The following is a 24,407-nucleotide window of genomic DNA, read 5'->3' on the forward strand; positions in this document are numbered from 1 at the left end:
GGATGAACACTGAAATGACCTTGAGTAGCATGACTCTATCTTCCTAAACTGGATGAACACTGAAATGAAACTAGCTTCAAGATGTGGAAAGCTGAAGATAGGACAAATAATGGTGACCACTCTCAAAGGAATGTCACTATAAAATGCCACAGACCTCAGCAGCTGCCAGCCAGTTAACCCCCAACTATGGCTTTTCTATCTCTACTCCAACTTCAAAAGAATGAAAATACTAGAGAAAAAAGAAATAACAAATGGAATAAAAATCCTAAGAGAAGAAAACAAAGGTATAAGTCTTATAAATGAGAAATAGCCATGCTTACTCTGAGCCAAGAAAAACATGAATATGGCAGAACAGCCTCAACCTTCTTTCTGAAGTAGAAAACAAACTTATCAGACAAGGGCAGGAGAGAAGATTTGAGCAACTTTGTCTCATGAAACTCTGCAATGATGGAAGTGTTCACTCTGCCCTGTGTGGCTACTGAGCACTCTGTGGCTAGTGCTAATGAGGAACTGAATTTTTTATTTTCATTGTAATTAAATTATATTTAAATTTAAACAGCCATATGTGGCTAGTGGCAACTACATTAGATAGCAGAGAGGAGGAATGAAGCAAGTACAAAATGACCACTAATGTTGTCAGTGATAACACAGAAGAGAAATTCAATAGAGTTGTTTATTTACTATCCCTTTTGAGAACCCATTTACTTCAATTCACAGTCCTCAAAGCAACATTGTTCTAGGTCATAGCAAGTTAGAATACCAAAGGTGGTCATTTTGTTATTTTATGCTTTCGTCAACACTGATCCTCAAAAAACAAACAGGAGAGTAAAGATTAAATCTACCATTCACAAGAACAGACACAATCATTCTGCCTTCATACCACCTTAAGTCTTATTGTTCTTTCCTAAACCTGCTCCCTAAAATGTTAAGACTTAATACTTAAGTAATTACAGTAGCTACCCAAATTGTTTCCATTATAACTCTTAAGTAGGAGCTCTCTTGATATTTAACAGTCAAAGATATTATTGTCTCTGTGCTTCTGAGGAACAAAAATCAAAATAATGGTACCAGTTAAAACAAAGTTTTAAATCCAGTATCAAAAAACCAAAGCAATGTTATAAAAGATGCTGCTTTTTTATTGCACTCCCTGCTGTCGTCCTGTATGATTAAAAGGCATACACAAAGAACAGCGTGATACGCAGAGAGCTGACTGAGCAGCAACAGAAGGCTGGAAAAACAGAGCACTGGCCAGTTGCCCAGGGTGAGACGGAGGGAAAGGAGGAAATAACTTATAATAAAACAGCTCAATTTGTGCAAAAAGACACCTGCTCCCAAATGGCAAAGAGCATCTGTCCAACCATCCAGATGGTATTTTAAGTGATAAGACAAAAAACGTAAACTCTAAAAAAAAAAGTTATTAAAAATAAAAAATACATAATTTAATAATTAATATAGAAAAATAAAGAATAGTCAAGAAAATATATTTTAAAAGATTAATTAAAAGGGATCAGGACTACCAATATTAAAAATTCTAATGAAGCCACATTTCTTTTTAAAAAGTATACTACTGGTACATGAACATACAGTATAAGAAATAGAATGCCCAGAAAAAAATCCAAATATATACAGGAATTCAGTTTGTAATTGCAAAGCCCACTTTGCATGACTATGACCTTCACACTCATAGGATCAAATAGATGACAGCATGAAACCAGGCTCATAACTTTGTAGAATAAAGAATAGGAAACAGTATGTCAGCATGGCAGCTTCAGTTATGCTGTCTTCAGCAATGTCCTTAAGAGAAATCCAAGAGCCATTTTCTAGCCCCCATAAACAAGCTTCATATGCCACAGGTAAACTTCATATGCCTCAGAAATCAGTGTCTTATAATAGCCCGTGACTTACCGGTCCCTGCACAAGTCAAACTGCATATATATAGGGCAGCTAATAAGGTCTGTGCTTCCCGACAGAAATTTATAGTCCACTCAAAATCTTCTCTATCCAGCTACAGTTCCAATTCAAGGATCATTCTACCATAAGCAATGTTACCTTATAACAGAACGGACATTCCATCTTAACCAGAGAAACGGTGCTAGGAGTGGGTAAACTCAAGGTCATCTTCCTACTAAAGAGGGGTTTTATGCCTGGCTAGCCTTCTAATGAGTAAGAAAAAGATATATAATTGTTTTAGTAGCTACTACTGGCCATTGAGAAAAAAATATTAATTTGTATCCCTACTACACAGTTCAGATTTAAAAATTCCAGAGAATTGAAGGTTAAAATGTACAAGATGAAACCATACAAGTACTAGAAAAGTGGTTTTCAAAATATGATTCAGAGGCCCCTGGGAGGGGTCCCCCAGACCTTTTCAGGGGGTCTGCTATGGCAAAATTATTTTCATAAGACTATGTGTATACAGTGGAGTTTTTGAGAGGCTAAAAGATTTGATACAATATCATATAATAAAATATGTTGCATCTGTGTAACTTCATCAAACCAATATTTCACAAATAACCAATGCCTATGTTACAAAATCACACACGGGGGCTATATACTACACGTTTCCAACTATGCAAAACTATGGAGACATAAAGAGACCAGTGGTTCCCATGAGTAAGGAAGAAGAGATAAACAGACAGAGAACACAGGATTTTTAGGACAGTGAAAGTATTCTTATGATAATATAATGGTAGATACATGTAATTATGTATCTCAAAACCCTAGAACATCCCTACTGTAAACTATGGGCTTTGGGTGATAATGATATGTCAATGTAGGGTCATCAATTGTAATAAATATACCACTCTGGTATAGGATGTGATAGTGGGAGAAGCTGTATGTATAAGAGGAGGCAGGGAGTATACAGGAACTCTCAGTACTTTCTATTTACTTTTGCCATGAACCTAAAACTGCTCTAAAAAATAGTCTATTAATGGGGCGCCTGGGTGGCTCAGTCGTTAAGCGTCTGCCTTCAGTCCAGGGCATGATCCTGGCGTTCTGGGATCGAGTCCCACATCAGGCTCCTCAGCTATGAGCCTGCTTCTTCCTCTCCCACTCCCCCTGCTTGTGTTTCCTCTCTCGCTGGCTGTCTCTCTGTCTGTCAAATAAAGAAATAAAATCTTAAAAAAAAAAAAAAAGAAATTTTAAAATAAAATAAAAATAGTCTATTAATAAAAAAATCATTTAATCAATGGCTCTTAATTGATACACATATGGTTCTTAATATAAGCATATAAAAAGGTCATTGATATAATTTCAGAACCACATTATTAACCTCTAAGAAACTACCTCTTTTTGAGTTTTAAAATAGTATCAAAGAATATCCCCATACATGGAAAAGCTATTAAAATACTCCTCCCTTTTCCAAATATATATCCATGAAAGGTCAGCTTTACTTCTGATACTGCAACCAAAAAAACATTATAACAGATTGAAGACAGAAGCAGATATGAGAATCTAGATGTCACCTACTAAGCCAGACATTAAGGAGACTTAGTAAATGTAAAACAATGCCAAGTCTCTCTCTAAACATGTTTTGGGAAATAGCTATTTTTTCATTAAAAAAATGTTCTTTATGTTAACACAATGGGTTTATTTTTTTTAATTTTTATTTATTTATTCATGAGAGACATAGAGAGAGAGACAGAGGGAGAAACAGGCTCAATCTCAGGACCCCGGGATCACGACCTGAGCCAAGGCAGATGCTTAATCGACTGAGCCACCCAGGCGCCCAATACAATGGGTTTAACACAGTTATTTTTCAGGGGCGCCTGGATGGCTCAGTAAGTTGAGCATCCAACTCTTTTTTTTTTTTTTTTTTTAAGATTTTATTTATTTATTTGACAGAGATAGAGACAGCCAGCGAGAGAGGGAACACAAGCAGGGGGAGTGGGAGAGGAAGAAGCAGGCTCATAGCGGAGGAGGCTGATGTGGGGCTCAATTCCGTAACGCCAGGATCACGCCCTGAGCCGAAGGCAGACGCTTAACCGCTGTGCCACCCAGGCGCCCCGAGCATCCGACTCTTGATTTCAGCTCAGGTCATATTAGGGTCCTGGGATCCAGCCCAGCAGCAGGCTCTCAACTCAGCAGAGAGTCTGCTTGTCTCCCTCGCCCTCTGCCCCTCCCCCGACTCAGGCATGCACGCTTGCGCGCTCTCAGATAAATAAATCTTAAAAAAATAGTTATTTTTCAATGAACAAATATTTGAAAATGTCTTTATTTTTAGTTTCTAAAATAATTATATAAACCCACATAAACAAAAAGCTCTTCAAGGTCCTCAACTTTTAAGAGTATAAAGGGTTCCTGGGCACCTGGATGGCTCAGTCAGTCTGCCTTCTGCTCAGGTCATTCATTATCCCAGGGTCCTGGGATTGAGTCCCCCCCATCGGGCTCCCTGCTCAGTGGGGAGCCCACTTCTCCCTCTCCCTCTGCCTGCAGCTCCCGCTGCTTGTGCTCTCTCTCTCACTTTCTGTGTCTCTCTCAAAATAACTAAATAAAATCTTTAAAAAAAAGAGTATAAAGGGTTCCTAAACCCAAAAATATTCATAACCACTGTACTAGAATATAGAAGACTTTTTAATAACCTCAGAACTAGAGAACTATACGTACAGCACAAAAAACAAAAGTCGTAACAGAAGACACTGAACTACATTAAAACAAACTTCCATGTAGAAAAAAAATTCCAGAACCATAACATAACTAAAAGTCAAATTGTGAAAACACCTGAAACACATCACATACATTAGACTAATTTCTCTAATTATATAAGCAGCTCTTACACACTAATACAAAAAAAAGGCTAACAATCTTTCCCCTAAAATGAACATATTATAAACAGAAATACACAGAAAAGGAAATATAAATAGCTGTTAAACAAATAAAAAGATACTCGACCTTTCTTGTAAGACAAATTAAAATTAAAATATCACCAAGTTTCCCCCCTTTTTTAACCTAAAAGTCAAAAATGATCAAAAAGTTCTAGAAGTATGTTGTCAAGGGCATCCACATACACTGCTGACATTAATATAAACTGGTACAACCTCCATGGAGACTAATAGTTATCAATATTCAAAACATACTCCTCTTTGGCCCAGCAATTCCTTCTAGGAAATAACCCCACAAATATGTATGTACAAAAAGATACGTGTACAGGATTTTTCATTTACAGTAATGTTTGTAATAACAAAAAAAATCAGAAATACTCTTCAACAGGAAAATAGTTAAATAAATGATGGTACATCCACACATGGTACAGCTTCATATCTGATTGTGTATGAATATCTACCAAAGGACACACTTTAAAACTGGTTTCTTGAGGGGGAGGGCAAATGGGTGGCCTGTGGGACAGTAGCAGTTGAGAGACCTTCTAAAGTATACCATTTTATGCTACCTAAATTTTAACCAATGAATGCTGCTACCATTAAAAAAAAAATGTGTGTGTGTGTATAAATCAACATACATAAATTATAAACATCTGGTGTATTTCTATACTACTCTTATTTCTCTGCATAACTGAAATCACACTACAAATATAATTTTATATCCTGCTTACTTTGTGACCAATAAGCATTTACCCATAATATTAAAAATTCCCTATAGATGTGGGAGTTCATTATACTACTCTTTCTACCTTTACCTATGTTTGAAAATTTGGGTAACACCATGATTTTTAAAAATCTATCTATAAACATTATTTTTAACAGCTATATCATATTCAATATTATAAATTATGTATCATAATATACTTAACCATTCTTCAGTTATTGGGCCTTCAAGTTATTTCCAGCCTTTAATAGTCTTTAAACATTGCTGCCATCAATAACCCTGTTCAGATATTCTGGTCCACATTTCAGATTTCTTTAGAGTACATTCCTGAAATTACTGAGTCTTAAAGCTAGTGGGTATGAATTATAGTCTATATAAGTCATACCAATTTATAATTCTGCCAACAGGATTCCCATTTCAACAAAAATATTGAGAAGTATCTCTCTTTTTTTAACTTTGCTAACCCAACAGCAGGAAATAGTTTCACTTTAATAATTTTTTTCAAATGTTTGCTATTCTTGCATTTTTGTTGTTGTTCAAAGTTCTCTATTCACCTATCTGGGGGTGGTTTCTTTGTGTTTCTTACTGATTTTTTGAACTGCTTATAGTTTAAGTTAACATGTAAATTCTTTCCCCCAGTTAGTTTATTAATACTCTGAAAAAGTCTATTTTGATTTAATAGAAGGAAGAAAAAGGAGGCAAGTAATAATATCATAGTAAGGCTTTAGTTAGAATAATTATTTAGAAAATATTGGATTCTATTTAACTTGCCTCATACCTTCAATTTTTAAAACTTAGTACAGGGATAAGTTTTAAATTTTTTCATGTTATTCATTCCTCTGATTTTTAGGATAATCTTACATTTTAGTTTGCCTCATAAAATATGCTGAAGCCACTTTCAGTTCATAGTTTACAAATTATAGATTGAGATGATAACTTGAAAGAGACAAAAGAAAATAGTAAGAAGAAAGGTCTGCAGTACATCTGACATAGAAACCAAAGAAAAAAAGCTGAAGGTTAAGTATAACAAAATTCTGTTCCCAAAGCCAGATTCAAATTGTTCTACTCTGAAACTCTAAGGGTTGCTCTGTCCAGATTCTGAAAGTCATGCTGCAGTATTTAGGCAAAAAGTAATCAATAAATCCTTGTATGTATTATTTGACTCCCATTAAAATATTATTTCCCGCCGGAACCATTATCAGAAATAAAACAGTCAACTCAAAATAATGAGATAAATATGAATGCAGATGGGTACTTTATCAGGCAAACTAAAAACCTATAATACTGAGAAAGTAACTTCACTGAAAGGGAGTAATAATAGGTCAATCTGGTTAGTAAAGCAGAAAAGAACTAAATAGAATCAAGAGAGGAAAGACAAAACAGCACAATGATTACCTCCCACCAAGTCCTTCGATTCGTTCTCTTTCCTTGGGAAGTTCTGGCTTATGGTCCTGTGTCACCTCCACAGCTCTGACAAAATCATCCTTCGGGTCATCCTGAATTCCAAGAACCACCCCTGAGTCACCCACGTGAGCTACATACATCTTCATGCCCCGTATGATGACCACACTGGCAGTTGTCCCTGACGTGCTGGGAAGACCTGTCATAGTCTTTGGCCATTCTGCTGTAATAAGAAATAAAATATTTTACTCCTCCAGGTATAAACATTAATATGGTATCAGAACAAAAAAAAAAAAAAAAAAAAGGCAACGTGCACTGAATTAGCATGTTAAAACTTGAGTTAGCATAGGATAAAATTTAAGAACATTTTGAAAGCTATTCAAAAAGAACTTGTGTTAATTTCTTCATCAATATTTTAATAAATTAATTTTGTAAATAATACAATTTTATTACAACCATCAAACCAATCCCAGGAAAAAAATATTACAGGAAAGATTGACTAGTTCCACATGTCTTAGTCCTAACTACATTTAGTGGCAGGTATGTGTTCAGTTTTTTCTATACCCTGTAGCTTAGCATCTATTTATTAATCTCTCTTTTAAAAGATTTTCAGCAAAAGCTATTTGATTTGTTTTTGAAATAGCTATTGTGTACCAAGTTCCGTGCTAAGAGCTTTACATGTATTATCTCAAAAAATACTTGCAACAAACATATAAGATAGGTTAAATTATTCCCATTATTTTCATTTTACAGATGAGGAATCAATAGTTTAAGTTAAAGTTGTTTAAGATAACTCAAATATTAAGTGACAGAGACCCAATATATTTAATTCCAAAACCTTATATTGACTAATTACATTTGTCATTTAAAAATTCTGAAATATTCTGTAATATTAAACAAACTACAATTTACAGTTCAAGATAGCCAACTGAATTCAAACACTGACATAGTCTCCTCACCAAAATCCCACTGAAAGGACAGAATATAAATATTAGAAAAAGTCCACGGGAGTCCTGAAACACAGAGGTAGGTCATACACAAATCTGAGAAATCCTTGGAATCTTAAAGAAATGGAATTATATTAAGGGAAAAATAAGAATACAAAACTTGTAGTCCAAAGTAAGTGAAAAGCAGTGAAAAGCACGTAACAGTTGTCCCTGTTAACAGAGTCTCTGAAAAGCTCAAGCTCAGAGACAATGGCAAAGGCTGAAATAGGAATGGATAGTAAAAGTTTGGCAGATTTATTTAAAACCGCAGGAGCTAGGTCAGTGCCTAAACTCTCCACACAGTAAAAAGTAAAACATTTTAGTTCCTAAGCTACCAGTCCTTTAAACCTCTCTTTTAAGGAAAGTGACTGATGCATCTGTTGATAGGGACAACAGGGTCTCAACAAGGATGAGGTGGAAGAAATATAGGGCCTAAAAAAACTGGATGGGGTGCCACACAACTTTCATAGCCACAAGGCATCTCTAGTATATTCAGACTAATTAGAGTTCTTTTCTTTACAATATTACATACACTGAAAAGACATTTCTTGTTAGCACATCTCCGCATCTCATCCTGCAGATGGAATCCACCCTACAGAATGCCCTGTCACTCCCAGCAGAGGGCCGCTTGCAGTATATGAAATAATGACCCTCACAATTGCTGAGGGAAACAGAATGGCTACCAATATTGATGAAGCCAATAATTCATAAACATACACATGTAAAACCACCTGCAACAGTACCAGACGCATAGTAAGTGCTCAATAAATGTTAGTTTTTATTGTTATAATTATTATTTAAGAAAATCAAACAGCCTAAGAGGCATCAAGAATATACAAAGAGAAAATGGGCCCCAAGAAAACATCTGTGGAAGAATCAAAAGCATCTATAGATTTTTTGGCATTGACAAGCTTCAGTAAGATTACTGAATAGAAACACTATTAAAAAAAATAAAAAATCAATACCATTTCTGTAAGCCAGCAACAAAAAATTACAAAATGTAACTTTTAAAAAAAGATACCATTCACAATAGCAGCAAAAAGTATACTATATATCTGGGAACAATGCTAACAAATCTCTAACAAGACCTTTATGGAAAAGCTGTAAACTAATGGACCAAAAGAACAGAATAGTGAGCACAGAAACAGACCCATGCATTTTTAAACACTTGATATACAAATAGTGAAGAAAAGACTGACTTTCAAGGGTGCCTGGGCGGCTGAGTCAGTTAAGCATCTGCCTTCAGCTCAGGTCATGAAACCAGGAATCTGGGATTGAGTTCCCAGGTCAGGCTCCCTGCTCAATTGGGAGTCTGCTTCTCCCTCTCCTTCTGCCCCTCCTCCCCCACCTCATCCTCCACCACCAACAAATCAATAAATAAAATCTAAAAAAAAGATTGACTTTCAGTACATGGAATCGGGACAAGATTAAAAAAACAACAAAAAAAAACACAACACTTTGGGTCCATGATGCCAAACACAAAAAATCAATTCCAGACACACTAAATGACCTAATATGAAAAACAGAGCTAAAATGCTTAGATAATATATAGGAAGGTATATTCATGACCTCAGGATAGGAAGGGATTTCCTAAAGACAAAGGATGGACTAGCCATATAAAGAAAATGATTAAGAAGCTATACTACTGCTAAAATTAAGAATTTCTGTTCATCAGAAGATACCATTACTAGAGTGAAAAGACAACTCACAGAATGTAGTTTGTAATAACACGCCACAGACATGGTATTCAGAATATAAAAACGCTCCTACAAATCAGGACAAACTATGCAACAGAAAAATGCAACAAAAAAATGCCTTTTGCAAAAGTGGAAATCCAAACAGACAAAAAATATGCAAAGGTGTTCAGCTTCTTTAATCAACAGGGAAATACAAATTAAAAACCACAATGAGATACCACTATATAATTATCAGACTGCATAAATTAAAGTCTGACAATAGAAACTGTGGTTAAGAATGTGGAACATGTTCTATCAACTACTCGTGGGAGTATAAACTGATAAAACCACTTCAGAAAACATCTAGGCATTATCAAAAATGAAGATATGTATACACTTTGACTACTATACCTAGATATATACCATGAATTAATGTACATGTACACACAATATGTATGAACGTTCAGAGTTGGATCACTCATACGGGCTCAGGTCATGATCTCAGGGTCCTGAGATCCAGCCCCATGTCGGGCTCCACACTGCTCAAGATTCTCTCTCTTAAGATTCTCTATCTCCTTCTTCAATCTCTTAAGATTCTCTCTCCCCCCTCCCTCTGTCCCACCCCACAGGCTCTCAAAAAATAAATAAATATCTTTAAAAAAAAAAAAAAGAAAGAAAGAAAGAAAACAAAACAAAACAAGCAAACTCCTACAGAACTATCACCACAAAAGTCAGGATGACAGTTACCCCTTGAAAAAAGATAAAAATATGAGATGAGAAAAGACATATGGGAGCTTCTGTAGTACAGGCAATGTTCTCTTTCTTAACCAGATGGTGTTCATTTTACAACTCTTCATTGAAGTGTACATTTATGTTTTATGGCCTTTTCTATATGTATGTTATATTTCACAATTTGTTTAAAGTTAAAAAAAAAAAAAAAGCAGGAAGAAGGCATCAATTTTGCAGGCATAGATCACAGCACAGAGCTCCCCAGCCCATTTAGTTTCCCACTTTGGTTACAGATATTATTCCTAGAAACTTAGCCTAGAGTATGTTGAATGTTTCTTTACCCCTTTCAGTTATTTTGTGGGTTAACTATAGATCTTGCTAAAACCTTTTCTTTTCGGGGTCCCTGGGTGGCTCAGTTGTTAAGCGTCTGCCTTCAGCTCGGGTCATGATCCCCGGGTCCTGGGACTGAGCCCCACATCGGGCTCCCTGCTCCGCTGGGAGCCTGCTTCTTCCTCTCCCACTCCCCCTGCTTGTGTTCCCTCTCTCACTGACTGCTCTCTGTCAAATAAATAAAATAAAATCTTAAAAAATAATAATATATAAGACCTTTTCTTTTCAAATAAGCTATTGTTTTTTGCAGCAAAGAAACCGAAAAAAATAAAAATCTATTACCACAGTAAGTATTAACAAGGTGAACTTCCAGAAAGAAAGGTTCTTAGGCACATTCAGAAAACAAAATTTACCTAAAATTTACCAGCTGTTTGCAAAAAGCACCTAAAAAAGAAAAAAGAAGGAAAAGAAGAAAAAGAGCTTTAAAAAAAGGGGGGGATATTCAAAGATATAATATTAATATTTAAATCACATTTTTTGGTCAAAAGGCCTAACGTACAAAGAGCTATTCTGCAATGATCTAAAAATATGCAACAATCCATGCTTTCTTCATTTGAAAAGTCACCTTTAATCATGTGCTACATTTTGCCTCAGATCTATTTCTAGACTCATCCTACTCATCTATTTATGGTTCTTTTCAATAATTGGGAGTTTAACTATCCCCCAATTATTATTCTTTCTCAATACTCAAGAATTTTTCCAAATAAACTCTAGAAGCAACTTGGAAACTAAAAACAAAAACAAAAACAAAAAACCTGGGGCACCTGGGCAGTCGTTTAAGTGCCTGACTCTTGGTTTCAGCTCAGGTTGTGATCTCAGAGTCATGAGCAAAATCAAGCCCCGGGTCTGACTCTGTGCTCATTGTAGAGTCGGCTTGAGATTCTCTCTCCCTTCCATCTCCCTCTGCCCCTCCCACCCGTGTTCTCTCTCTCTCTATCAAATAAATAAATCTTAAAAAAAAAAAAAAATCCTGTTAAGGTTCTGATTAAAACTGCAATAAATTTATATATTAAGGAATCAACATCTTTATACTTTGTCTTGTTTTCTACTTTACATTTTAATCTTTTAATTTTTAAAAAATTACTTATAAACAAAGGACTTAAAACTAGGAGCATATTGGGTGCCTGAGTGGCTCAGTTGGTTAAACCTCTGCCTTCCTCTCAGGTCATGATCTTGGGGTCCTGGGATCAAGTCCCCTGTAGGGCTCCTTGCTCAGCAGTGAGCCTGCTTTTCTCCCTCCTACTCCCCCTGCTTGTGCTCGCTCTGTCAAATAAATAAATAAAATCTTAAAACAAAAACCTAGGAGCATATTAGAAAGACAGTATCAGGGGTGCCTGGGTGGCGCAGTTGTTAAGCATCTGCCTTCGGCTCAGGGCGTGATCCCAGCGTTCTGGGATCGAGCCCCACATCAGGCTTCTCCGCTAGGAGCCTGCTTCTTCCTCTCCCACTCCCCCTGCTTGTATTCCCTCTCTCGCTGGCTGTCTCTCTCTGTCAAATAAATAAATAAAATCTTTAAAAAAAAAAAAAAGAAAGAAAGACAGTATCAATACATGAATTCTAACTTACGGTAAGTATTTTTAAGCAAGAAAATATGTATGAGCCATTAAAACAAAGACTAATAAACTTTATAACAGAAGTATGAAACTTTTATGGGGCACCTGGGTGGTTCAGTTGTTAAGCGTCTGCCTTCGGCTCAGGTCATGATCCCAGGGTCCTGGGATCGAGCCCCACATCGGGCTCCCTGCTAAGCGGGAAGCCTGCTTCTCCCTCTCCCACTCCCCCTGCTTATGTTCCCTCTCTTGCTCGCTCTCTGTCAAATAAATTTTAAAAACCTTAAAAAAAAAAAGTATGAAACTTCTAGGGGCGCCTGGGGTGGCTCAGTTGGTTAAGCATCTGCCTTTGGCTCGGGGTCATGATCCCGGGGTCCTGGGATCGAGTCCTGCCTCAGGCTCCTTGCTATAATAATAAATAAGTACTATAACCAAATAACACTATAATAAATAAGTACAGAATGTACACATTTTTTGTGATAAATTTAAAACTTGACATACTTATGTACTTACCATGTACCAAATAATATTTACCAAGTTATTTAACTCTCAGGAGGGAAGTACTATCATCATCTCTATTTCAGAGATAAGGATGCTCCAGATCAAAGAAGTTTTTCCCAACGTCATATAGGTAGTAAGTGGAAAAGCTGGGATTCAAACCCAGGTAATATAACATTCTCCTAAATCACTATGCTAAGAGTTGTTACAGAACTCTCATGCCAAAGTAGTATGGAGATGTAAAAGCTTTCAGGAAAGCAATCTGAAAACAAGTACCCACAACCATCAAAAGATGTACATTCTTTAAACAAATAATTCAGCTTTGAGAAATTTTGTTCCTGAGGGAATAATCCAAATGAAGCATAAAGCTATGTGGCTTTCACTTGAGCCCTTATTTATTGTACTAAATATAGTGTGCACCTGTCCAGCCCCACCATCCCTCCCCCTAGTACTAGCATCCCAATTTTGTTCTGGAGTACACAGCCTCCACTGCATGCAGTCTTTCTCTAATGCAACTGAAAAATCTGCTTGCTCCATGCCTAGAGGGCAAATGACTTCAACTAGATCAGACTCCTTCAGGTATTTGCATCTTAGAAAGGCATAATGCCTGAAAACTCTGGAATTGATCCACCCCAGAGACTAAAACCTTTCAACGAGTGTCCACTAGTTCCTATCACCTAGAGCCCCAGAAGTACCCTGGTTCTGTCCACTCTGAGACCTGGTTTAGTCTTCCAATTAATTCTGTTACCTACCCAATGTCCTTCCAATAAATTTCCGTGTTCTTTTCCTTCCTTAATGTAGAGCAAGTTAGTGTTACTTTCAAAGAACTGTAATACATAATTTGTATTACAAATAGCTTGCAGGCCACTAACCCTCAGAAAAATGTCAATTAGTTATGGAACCAGTAAGGGGCAGAAGGCATCAGGACTCTCGTTCATATTCCAGATGGTAACAAACAACAGTGGTAAGATAAGGCCAGCCTTATCAGTAAAGAAATAGTAGGCAGATGGGGCGCCTGGGTGGCACAGCGGTTGAGCATCTGCCTTCGGCTCAGGGCGTGATCCTGGCGTTATGGGATCGAGCCCCACATCAGGCTCCTCTGCTATAAGCCTGCTTCTTCCTCTCCCACTCCCCCTGCTTGTGTTCCCTCTCTCGCTGGCTGTCTCTATCTCTGTCAAATAAATAAATAAAATCTTTAAAAAAAAAAAAAAGAAAGAAAGAAATAGTAGGCAGATAAGCAGATCGTCTGTAGTTAGCATACTAGCTTAGAACTGTGGTTATAAAACTTTTCTGGATCAGCTAATGCAAACCTAGACTCAAACCTGGCCTAAGAGGCCAAAGGACTCTGAAAAACAACAAATTTGTTATGACTGATTGATATGATTTGAGATGATGGATTACGGATTAAATTTTGTCCCTCCAAAAAAGATATTTGAAATCCTAATACCCAGTACCTCAGAATGTGACCTTCTTTGGAAATAGGGTCTTAACGGAGGTAATCAAGTTAAAATAAGGTCATTAGGGTGGGCCCTGACCCAGTATGACTGGTGTTCTTACAAAAAGAGAAAATTTTAACACAAAGACAAACACAGAGAAGGAAGATGATGTAAAGACACACAGGGAGAAAGATGACCATAGGACTAGAATACTAGAGTGATGACACAGCTACAAGTCAGGGAATGCCAGGGATTGCCCGTGAACACCAGAAGCTAGAAGAGGCAAGATAAGAGTCTCCCTTAGAGCTTTCGAGTTGAGTATAGAGACTGCATGGCCCTGCCAATACCTAGATTTTGAACTTTAGGCCTTCAAAACTGAGACAATAAATTTCTTTTGTTTTAAGCCAACCAATTTTTGGTACTTCGTTACAGCAGCTCTAGAAAACAAACACAGTGAAATAGAGGAAATAATCTATTACAGGCATATGAATCCCATATATCCACTCACAAGAAAGATTCAGATGACTTTCAACTTAAATGCTTATGGAAGTAATTGGGTAAACACCAAAATCTTTTAAACACATTTTATTGACTCCTCTCTAGGCAAGGAATACTAATGAAAGAGGCTGAAACTAAAATTGGTTCCCTGATCTTTGTGGGGATGGGAGAATGCTGAGATGACAGATCAGAAAGGAGTAGTTAATAACCCAAAGCAAAGTTGGTAGGATTATCTTACCTAACTGACAACAGGCAAAAGAAAAAAATGGATCTCCAGAATGGTCACTCACAAGGCCTTATTTGACTCAAAGAACAAAAAACAAAACAAAACAAGAAACAAAACAAAACAACAACAACAACAAAAAAAAACCTTCCATGTTTAGTTAAAGGAGTACTCTTAATCTTCTTCAAAATGGTATGTGGCCATTTTCACATGTAGCTATACACTGAGAAAAGAGAAATACATCACTGAGTACTGAAGGATGGCTCTAAGATAATTCTGGAGCTCCAGAACAAAACCACAGTCCACTGGTCAGGAGCTAAGGCTCATGGAGTCAAGTAATAAATAAGACTTTGAATCCAGTCCACCTCAGACTCAGTGGAACCCGCAACCTATCCCACAGGTAGTTTAGTCCCCAAATAACTGCAGCAATGAATAGTTTCCCCTCATAGCTCTTTTTTTTTTTTTAATGTGATGTAGTGTTCCATGATTCATTGTTTGTGTATAACACCCAGTGCTCCATGCAATACGTGCCCTCCTTAATAGCTGTCACTGGGCTAGCCCATCCCCCCATTCCCCTCCCCTCTAAAGCCCTCAGTTTGTTTCCCAGAGTCCATAGTCTCTCATGGTTCATTCCCCCTCCCCATTTACCCCCTCTTCATTTTTCCCTTCCTTCTCCTATCCCCTCATAGCTCTTAACCGACAGGTCAGGAAGTCTATTATAGTAGAAAAGGACAAGTGTAAGATTTTGGAGCTCCACACCAATGATACTATCTTCCAAAACAGTAAACTAAAAGCATTACTTCATCTCTCAAAGAATCACAAAGATTGGTTGCCACCCTTAACAAAAAAGCAGGGGTGGAAAGTCTGATTTCTCTTGGAAAATGACAATGGATTATATTCAAATGGTGACCCTAAATGCAGCTGCTGTTTCTGATTTATCCTCTTCAGTGAAACAAATAAATACAGCCTTGGCTATTTGGTATGCGTGTAGCAGCAGGACCCTGATGAAACTGTTACCCAAACTCCCGGAGATATCCAGGTTTCTGATCTTTCTGCGACCTGTTAATTCAGGTTTGCCTTTTCTTTTTTACACGACTAATTCAAAGAATTTCTTTTTCTTGAACTGATAGAGACTAAATGGCCAACAAGATATGCTACACTCCCAAATACAATATCTAATTTCTACAAACAAGGGCATTCTACATGTCCACAATCAACCATCTCATTCAAATTTTTATCAATTATCCTAATAATATGCTTTATAATGATAGGATAAAATTCAGGACCACTTTATTATATTTACTCATCATGTCTCCTTAGTCTTTCAATCTGGAACAATTCCTGTTTCCTTGAAGCTTTTTAAGAGTACTAGACCAATCATTTCAAGAATGTCTCTCCATTTGGATTTGTTTCATGTTTCCTCATGCTTGTATTCAGATTATGCATTTTTGGCAGGAATATCACAGAAGTGTTAAATATGATCTTTTTACTGCAGGCAGTATAAAATTTCAATTTATCCATTAAAAATGATGCTACCTTTGGTCACTTGCTTAAGGTGGTATCTACCAGGTTTCTCCACTGTAATCTTTTTCCCCTTGTAGTTAGTAAGTATTTGTGGGAAGATAATCTGAGATAATATAAAAATCTTTGTAGTGGGTTGAATGGTCCCCCCTCTCCCATGAAAGATAGCCCCACCCAGAACCTGTGAATGTGACCTTATTTGGGAAAAGGGTCTTTGCGGATGTAATTAGGTTAAAGATCTTAAGAAGAGATCATCCTGGATTAGAGCAGGCCCTAAATCCAAAAACAGGCGTCCTTAAAAGAGAAGGGGAGAAGACACAGCGGAGGTGATATAAAGATGGTAGAGACTAGGTAATACATCTACAAGCCAAGAAATGCCAAGGATTGCTGGCAGCCACCAGAGGCTAGGAGAGCATGGAAGAGATTCTCCCTCAGAGCCTCCAAAACAGAGGCTAACACCCTGATGTCAGACTTCTGGCCTCCAGAACCATGAGAGAATAAATTTCTGTTGCTTTGATCTACCCAATAAGAAACTAACTACCCAATGAGAAACTACCCAATAAGAAGCTAATATTTTTAGTTTCTTCTCAAATTTTCACCCACTAGTTTCAGCATTCGCTGATGTTTCTTGACTGAATCATTATTATGATGGTTACTAAATATGATTTTCTAAAATTCTATCATTCCTTTTACTTTTATTAGTGACCTTCTACTGTAAAGAAAAGCTTTACATCAGCTTTATTTGTAACAGCCAAAACTGCAGACAACCCAAATGCCCATCAACAAGTGAATGGATAAACAAATTGTGGTGTATCTATACAATGGCATACTACTCAGTAATAAAAAGGAATAAACTAATGATATATACAACATGTGATAACAGATTATCTAATACTGATCAAAAGTAAAAAATGATTAACAAAAATAGAAAAAATTGGTACTTGAAAAATATGGCAAACTCTTTCAAACATGTGATATGTGAGAGGGTGAAGGTCCTTTAAAATAAAAAATGAGAAATACTAAACTAAAATATAAAGTTTAAAACTCTCTGATTTAAGAGAACCCTTCTTCAAATTTAGTTCTATCTTACTTTCCCTTGTCTTTCCCTCTATCCCTCCCATTTTCTTTCTGTTTCAGTCTCCCTAAATTTAAGGTAACAAAAACTACTGGCCAAACCTATAACCAACAATGTAGGTTAAGAACAGCTCCTTCATAATTCCTTTAGTCACATTCTTTAAAGTAAATGCTCTGATCCTCAAACTAAGTTAACAAAACTTCCATTTTATTTTAGCTATACTGGAATTAAAATTAAAAACATAATTTCAAAAAGAAAAAGAAACTTTAAAAATCTTTTTAAACATATTCATCACCTACATTTTATTATTTTGGAATCACTTCATACCAGCATGCCACACATGCACACCCTCTCTCTAACAATTTCTGAAATATTGATACTGCTTAATAATAATGAAAATCAAAACTAAGGGGAAGTAAATAACTTAAAAAAAATTCCATATTTCATCTTCCTCTACAAGTACTGTGGTAAATTTCCCGCAATCACATCAGAGACCACATTTATTTCAACAACGTACTGTTATCTTTCCAGGGGCTCTCTTGATAACATAAGTAAATCATAATTGGATACACAGGAATTAAAACTGCAATTTGTTCACTACTTTTTTTGAACTATCAAAAGAAAGAGGCAAGAACATTATTTCAAATGAACAAACCTAAAAAAGGAAAAACTTTAAAACATTATTTCTTAGAAGGCAAACATAATGCAAGAACAGTAAATCCATACATATGAATATACATAAATTAGGCACATACTATAACTTGAGATCAAGAAATAATGAAAGTAAGAAAATAATATAAAAAAAGGGACTTTAATTTCACTTCTAGGGTTTCTACCCAAAAGAACTGAAAACGTAATCAAACACATACCTTTGTTCACAGCAGCATTATTCACACTAGCCAAAAGGTGGAAACAACCCAAATGTCCATCAACAGATGAATGGATAAACAAAATGTCATATACACATAGGATAGAATATTATTCACCATTAAAAAGGAAAAAAATTCTGATACATGCTATAATTTAGATGAACCTTAAAGAAAGTATTCTAAGTGAAACAAGACACAAAAGGACAAATATTGTATGATTCTACTTATTAGACCAGGGGCTGGGGAAGAAGGTAATGGGGAATTACTGTTTAATGATTACAGTTTCTGTATGGGATGATAAATTCTGAAAATGGAAAGTGGTGAGTGTACTTAATACCACTGAATTGTACATATAAAATTGGCTAAAATGGTAAATCTTTTAGGATTTTATTTATTTGTCAGTGGGGGGAGAGGAGAGCACACAAGCAGGCAGATGGAGAAGTAGGCTCCCCGCTGAGCAAGGAGCCTGATGTGGGACTTGATCCCAGGACCCTGGGATCATGACCTGGGCCTAAGGCAGATGCTGAACCAACTGAGCCACACAGGCATCCCTAAAATGGTAAATCTTATGCGTATTTCACCACAACTTCTAAAGGGGGAAATTTTTTTAATTAAAAAATAAAAGTAAAAAGGCCAATTTAATAGTTTCACCCACAGAAACTCAACTAAACTAGCACCTACTTTGAGCAAGGAATCAGCTCTAATAGATTAATTATAAAGTATATAAGGCACCCCCTCCCACCAAAGACCTCAAGATTTATCTGAGAGGCAGATAAAACATAATGGTTATCTCACAGTGGTCTGTGTGATTTTTACAGGGATTTCACAAAGCCAAAATTATTTTCATAATAATTCTAAGAGCCCTTTCACTGTGTTGACATTTGCACTGATGGTTCAAAAAGAGTGGTAAAACTGCTGGTTTTAGCAGGAATCGAGGCAGTGACACCAAGCTGAGCTAGCAGTCACTGTATTCTCCATAGCCACCCACTTCCAGTTAGAAAAAAAAAAAAAAAGGCAAACCAGTTTTACTTAAGAATGTTCTTGATGTCGCAATAAAAATTAATTTTATTAAGCCTCCACCCATGAATACACATCTTGTTATATTCTGTATGACAAAAAGGGAAGTATGTACAACAGGCTTCTGTTGAACAGTATGGCTATCTAGAGGAAAAGTACTTCTGACTGTGAATTATGGAATGAATTAACCCCATTTTTCATGGACCATCATTTTTACCTGGAAGACTGATAAACTATTTTAGTAAGACTTGGACATTTGGCACACATTTTCTTCAAAACAAACAAAGTGAGCCTCTCCCTTCAAAAAAAACAACTGACAGGGGTGCCTGGGTGGCTCAGTCAGTTAAGCATCTGCCTTCTGCTCAAGTTATGATCCCAGGGTTCTGGGATCGAGCCCCCGCATTGGGCTCCCTGCTCAGTGGAGAGCCTGCTTCTCCCTCTCCCTCTGCCTGCTGCTCCCCCTGCTTGTGCTCTCTGTCAAAAAAATAAAATCTCAAAAAAAAAAAAAAAAAAAAAAAGAAAAGAAAAGAAAAAAAGAAAAACAACTGACAGTATTTGTTGCCAGTAATAAATTTCTAATTGGTGCTTTAAAAACTTACATTTTGGAAAATGTGTATCCACTACAGTGAACTTGATTGCTTCCCATCTTAAGATTTTTCTGATGAGATCAGAAATATTAACAAATGTGATGTTTTCATATTGCATAATAAAATGTATCAATATTTAAAAGATCTGCACAATTCAGTGAAATATTATTTTCTAAACGACTTATGTACCATGTCATAGATTACACATGGGTAAAAGATTCATTCAAAGTGCAAGACGGGGGCACCTGGGTGGCTCAGTCAGTTAAGCGCCTGCCTTCAGCTCAGGTCATGATCCCAGGGTGCAGGGATCCAGCCCCACATTGGGCTCAAGTGGGGATTCTGCTTCTCCCTCTGCCCACCTCCTCCCCCTACCCCTGCTTGTGCGTGCTCGCTCTCTCTCTAATAAATAAATAGATCTTTTTAAAAAGTGCAAGCCAGACCAATGGATTTTAATGTAAAACTACAAAAAGTCCTTTGATAAGGTTTCAGATTCCATTTTTACTAACCTTAAGAAATGATCACTTTGGTGTAGAATATCCAGAATTATCTGAAAATACTACTACTAACTACTCCTCCCTTTTCCTATTATACATGTGAGGCTACCCTGTTTATATACTTCAACCAGACAACATAGCACAACAGACGGAATGCAGAAGCAGATATGAGAATAGTTATTTCAGTATTTATTTAAGAAAAGTGACTTTTTATTTAAATTTATATATTAATAATGAATATTTACTGAATAAATATAAATTATGAATAGTATATTCACTTAAATATATTAACATATTTAGTTTATTTTTAATAGACTGATAAATATTTTTAAACTTTCTCAGTTTAAATTTCTCACAGAGTAAATATGACAGATGTAGCTCACATAAACAAAAGCTCTTTGGGGTCCTCAATCATTTAAGAGTAAAAAGGGTTCCAAGAATAAAAAGTTTTGAGAAGCACTGCTATAACCTAATGACTACAAAAGTAGAAACAAAGGACACTTAATTCCCAAAGAAACAGAAGTGGTCACAGAAGAAAACACACTGACTTAGAGATTGAGGAGTTTATTTTTCAGTTTTCTTTTTTGGGGGAGAATTCAAGAAAATGCAGTATTTCAATGTGCCCTGGGGAAAAGGTGAGTAGACTAATGTGTTGGAATTGTAACAGATAAAATTGAATAGGGAGTCTAAAGTTGGAGTGGGAAGAGCTTGGCCCACTGACTACAAACTGCAGAGTTTGTTTATATTATAGAAAATGAGGAGCCACCCATGAATTTGGGACTGAAGTACAATTTTTCTTAAAAACCTGCATCTCCTGTGTCAAGACTTTCATATACTCAGCATTTTCTTTTTTTTAATTCAAGTTTTGAGGATGGAGTACAAGGCTTAGCTGTGGAACAAAGCAAACTTGAATGTTTGTTCGGTATATAAGGCTCTAAACCATGCCTCACAGGAGTGAAAGTTTGACTCAAAAAGCACATGTCAAAAAAAAATACACATTCACATTTGATGGCACAGTCCCTGCCTTATTAAAAAATGCTCAAGTAACAGGGTTTATGCTTTATCCTTTTAGCTCAAATATATGGCAAATTCATGCTGCTCCAAGTGTACTGCAAAATAAACAGGACTCTTAATAGTTCTTTGTGTCTAATCTTCCCCTATCTTGTTATCTTGGTGTTCACTCCTGGCTGCCCTGCAGGCAATGAAATGACATATTCTGGAATATACTGCAGTGCTTTCAGCTCTGCTCTGCCTACACAAAAACAAAACAAATAAGAGGGGCCTCTGGGATTGGATGGGAAACGCCTCTGACAGGAAGACTGGTTGTTCTATGAGTCAATCAAACAATTTTTGGCAGAAAGCCAGGCAAACAGAAAACAGACTTTGAAAGAAGCTAGTCTACAACTCTATGACAATACCTTTTTTAAAAATGTTCTCTATTTGACCAATCTTTACACTCTTCTCTTTCTGTCCCTCTGCCGAAAATAAAGCAACATTATGCTACCATTAAACAAGAGGATTTTTTAAATGACAGAAGTTACTATCTTTTCTCTAAAAAAGATTCACGCCATTCACACAGAGCAATGCGTAAGCAGCTGTAAGTCTGTATAATAACACATGTTGGGTACAGAAACGCTGAAAGATTTAGAAAACATTTAAAGTTTAGATGAAACTACAACTCCACCGAAATTTTTAGAAAGTAAGCTGTTTCCTTTTAGCCTATCAGCAATTTCTTTTCTCTTGTTACTTTGACCGGCAATTACAACTTTTAACTAGGAACCGGTGAGAAGAATCTGACAGCAATTAGCTAAGGCAACTAAAACAAAAAGTGTACTTTGAAAAAGCCCTAGTAGAATTCGACACACACCCCTAACGTGGGGCCAGTTTAAGACGTAACAATGCATTCCTCGCTTTTGTTTTCCATAAGCAGTACAAGCATAAAGATGCTAAAAACATTTTATGATCCACACAACCGAATTCTTCCCAAGACTTGAAGTCGCTGGATGACATCTGACCTTCTTCAATCAGTCTACAGTATACTTCGACTACCAGCCACCTGGGGTCAATTGGGCGAACTGACACACCACCGGTAGGAGGCAACCCGACAGGGACAAGTCCTTCAAAAAGCAAAATGATGACAGATTCTAAGGAAGCGCTCTCAATTCTGCCGTCTCTGGCTTCCTTTGCGTGGGGCCCAGGTAGCAAGTGTTCTCAATTCGTCTTTTGGCTAAAATCTGGCGCCAGGTTTCAAACGCGTATTCGCAGCCTGCCACCAAAGTGAAGCCGGGAGAGGACCTCTACGCTGGACCCCGGGAGGGTGCGAATCAGGAGCGGGGCGGCTGCGGGATACAGAGATCCGATCTCTCCCCAAGGCCAGTGTGGCCGGCCCTCCACCCCGGGAAGCGCTACCGGACCGAGGAGAGGCTTCACTTCCACCAAAGTGCACTTTGTAGCGCTCTCGGAGCCGGGGGCCCACGCGGTGCTGGCGCTCTTAGAAGAGCCCTCAACGGCCCGAGAAAGAGGCGGGCGGCAAACAAGCAGCGAACTTACCCAGTTTCTTCCACATGGCGAGGTGACAAGCGAGGAAGCCTTTGCGGATGGCAGCACAAACCTTCGCCGGCTCGGACGAGGTGAATCCCTTCTGCTTCTTGATGAAACCCCACAAATGCTCCCGGGCAAACTGTGCCGCCTCCCGCCCGCCGTGCCCGTCGCACACGGCGAAAAATGCCACTGAGGAACGGCGGCGGCAGCAGCGACCCGGAGCTGGCGAGGCCGCGGCGTCCGGGGGAGGGTCGCGAGCCTCTCGGGCTGCCACCGCTGGGCCTTTCCCAGAGACTTCGCTGCCAGCAAGAGTCGGCGGTGACGGCTGCGGAAGCGACGGCTGAGAGAGCGACCGCCGCGGCCAGGGCTTTTCTTCAGCCGTCGGCTCGGGCTCCACCACGATTTGAGTAACGTCCTCCATGTACTTCCTCCCGCCCTGGTCGGAGAAGACGCTCACTCCCAGCGAGTACAGCCCCGCCATGGCCGGCTGGCTGGGATCCCGCCGGTCCCACGCAGCCCGCCGAATCCGGCGGCGGGAGACACACTCCGCGCCCGCCGGCCAACTATTGTTTATCTTCGACGACGCCGAGAGGGGGGAGGGGGCGGTCCCGGAGGGGGGGGGCGAGCGATGTCGGGACTTGTCCGCGAGAGCTGGGCCGGAGCTCTAGGGCTAGGGGAGGCGAGCAGCTGCGCCTGCGCAGTGTGCTTCCCCGCCTGCCCGCGCCCACCACACAAATCAGACATTCTCCCCGGCTGTCGTCACTCGGCTCTCTGGACCCGACCAATCCGGAGTCGAGTTGGAGCAAGCCCGCCCTCCGCCCCCAACCCTAGCTCCTCCCAGCAACGGCCGGGCTCTGTCCGCTTGCGCGGGCGCTGGGCCCGCGCGCGCGGCGGCCTGGCTTTCTCTTTTGCTTTGGGTGTTTTCGCCCTCCGGGTTTTCGTCCCAGGCAGAGCACTTACCGAGCAACTTAGGTTGTCACCTTTTTGGCTCAGTCGCCAGAATCGTAATGCAGCCTATTGGCCTTGACGTTACGCCGCTCGCGTTGCTGGGATAGTCGCGTAGGCTCGGGCCTCCCACGAGTGTAGAGAAGCTGGGCGGTGGGGGAGACCTTCTATTCCTTCAAGTGAAATGGCGGGAAACCTCACCTCGGAAGGTCGTTTGTGAGCAGGCTGGAAAAAAGTGTGGCATTCTTTGTTGTGGATTTGGGTGGGATGTATCCAACTGGGAGTTGAAGCAAGCAATCCAGTTTGTGTTGTTAAAGAAACTTGGGGAAATTTCCACTACCCGCTGAACAGTCTTGTTTCACATAACTAGGTATGTCGGAGACTTAAAAGGGTTATATTTTAACTAATTTTAAATAGATCTTTTCAG

General features: G+C 38.4%; 1 protein-coding gene across 1 annotated transcript in view; it reads right to left on the bottom strand.

The window, feature by feature from the left end:
• The window catches only part of PPM1D (protein phosphatase, Mg2+/Mn2+ dependent 1D), a 43,553-nt gene extending 19,864 nt beyond the window's left edge, over nt 1-23,689 (bottom strand). Inside the window, exons 1-2 of the mRNA XM_045773266.2 lie at nt 23,045-23,689; nt 6,940-7,168 (exon numbers count right to left, since the gene is read on the bottom strand). Of these exons, the coding sequence (XP_045629222.1) occupies nt 6,940-7,168; nt 23,045-23,516 (701 nt within the window). The 5' untranslated portion in view covers nt 23,517-23,689. The remainder of the gene's footprint in view (nt 1-6,939; nt 7,169-23,044) is intronic.
• Between the last annotated feature and the right edge of the window lie 718 nt (nt 23,690-24,407).

The sequence above is a fragment of the Ursus americanus genome, chromosome 23 (assembly GCF_024610735.1).
Source record: "Ursus americanus isolate L20-20 chromosome 23, mUrsAme1.1.p, whole genome shotgun sequence".
NCBI lineage: Eukaryota > Metazoa > Chordata > Mammalia > Carnivora > Ursidae > Ursus > Ursus americanus.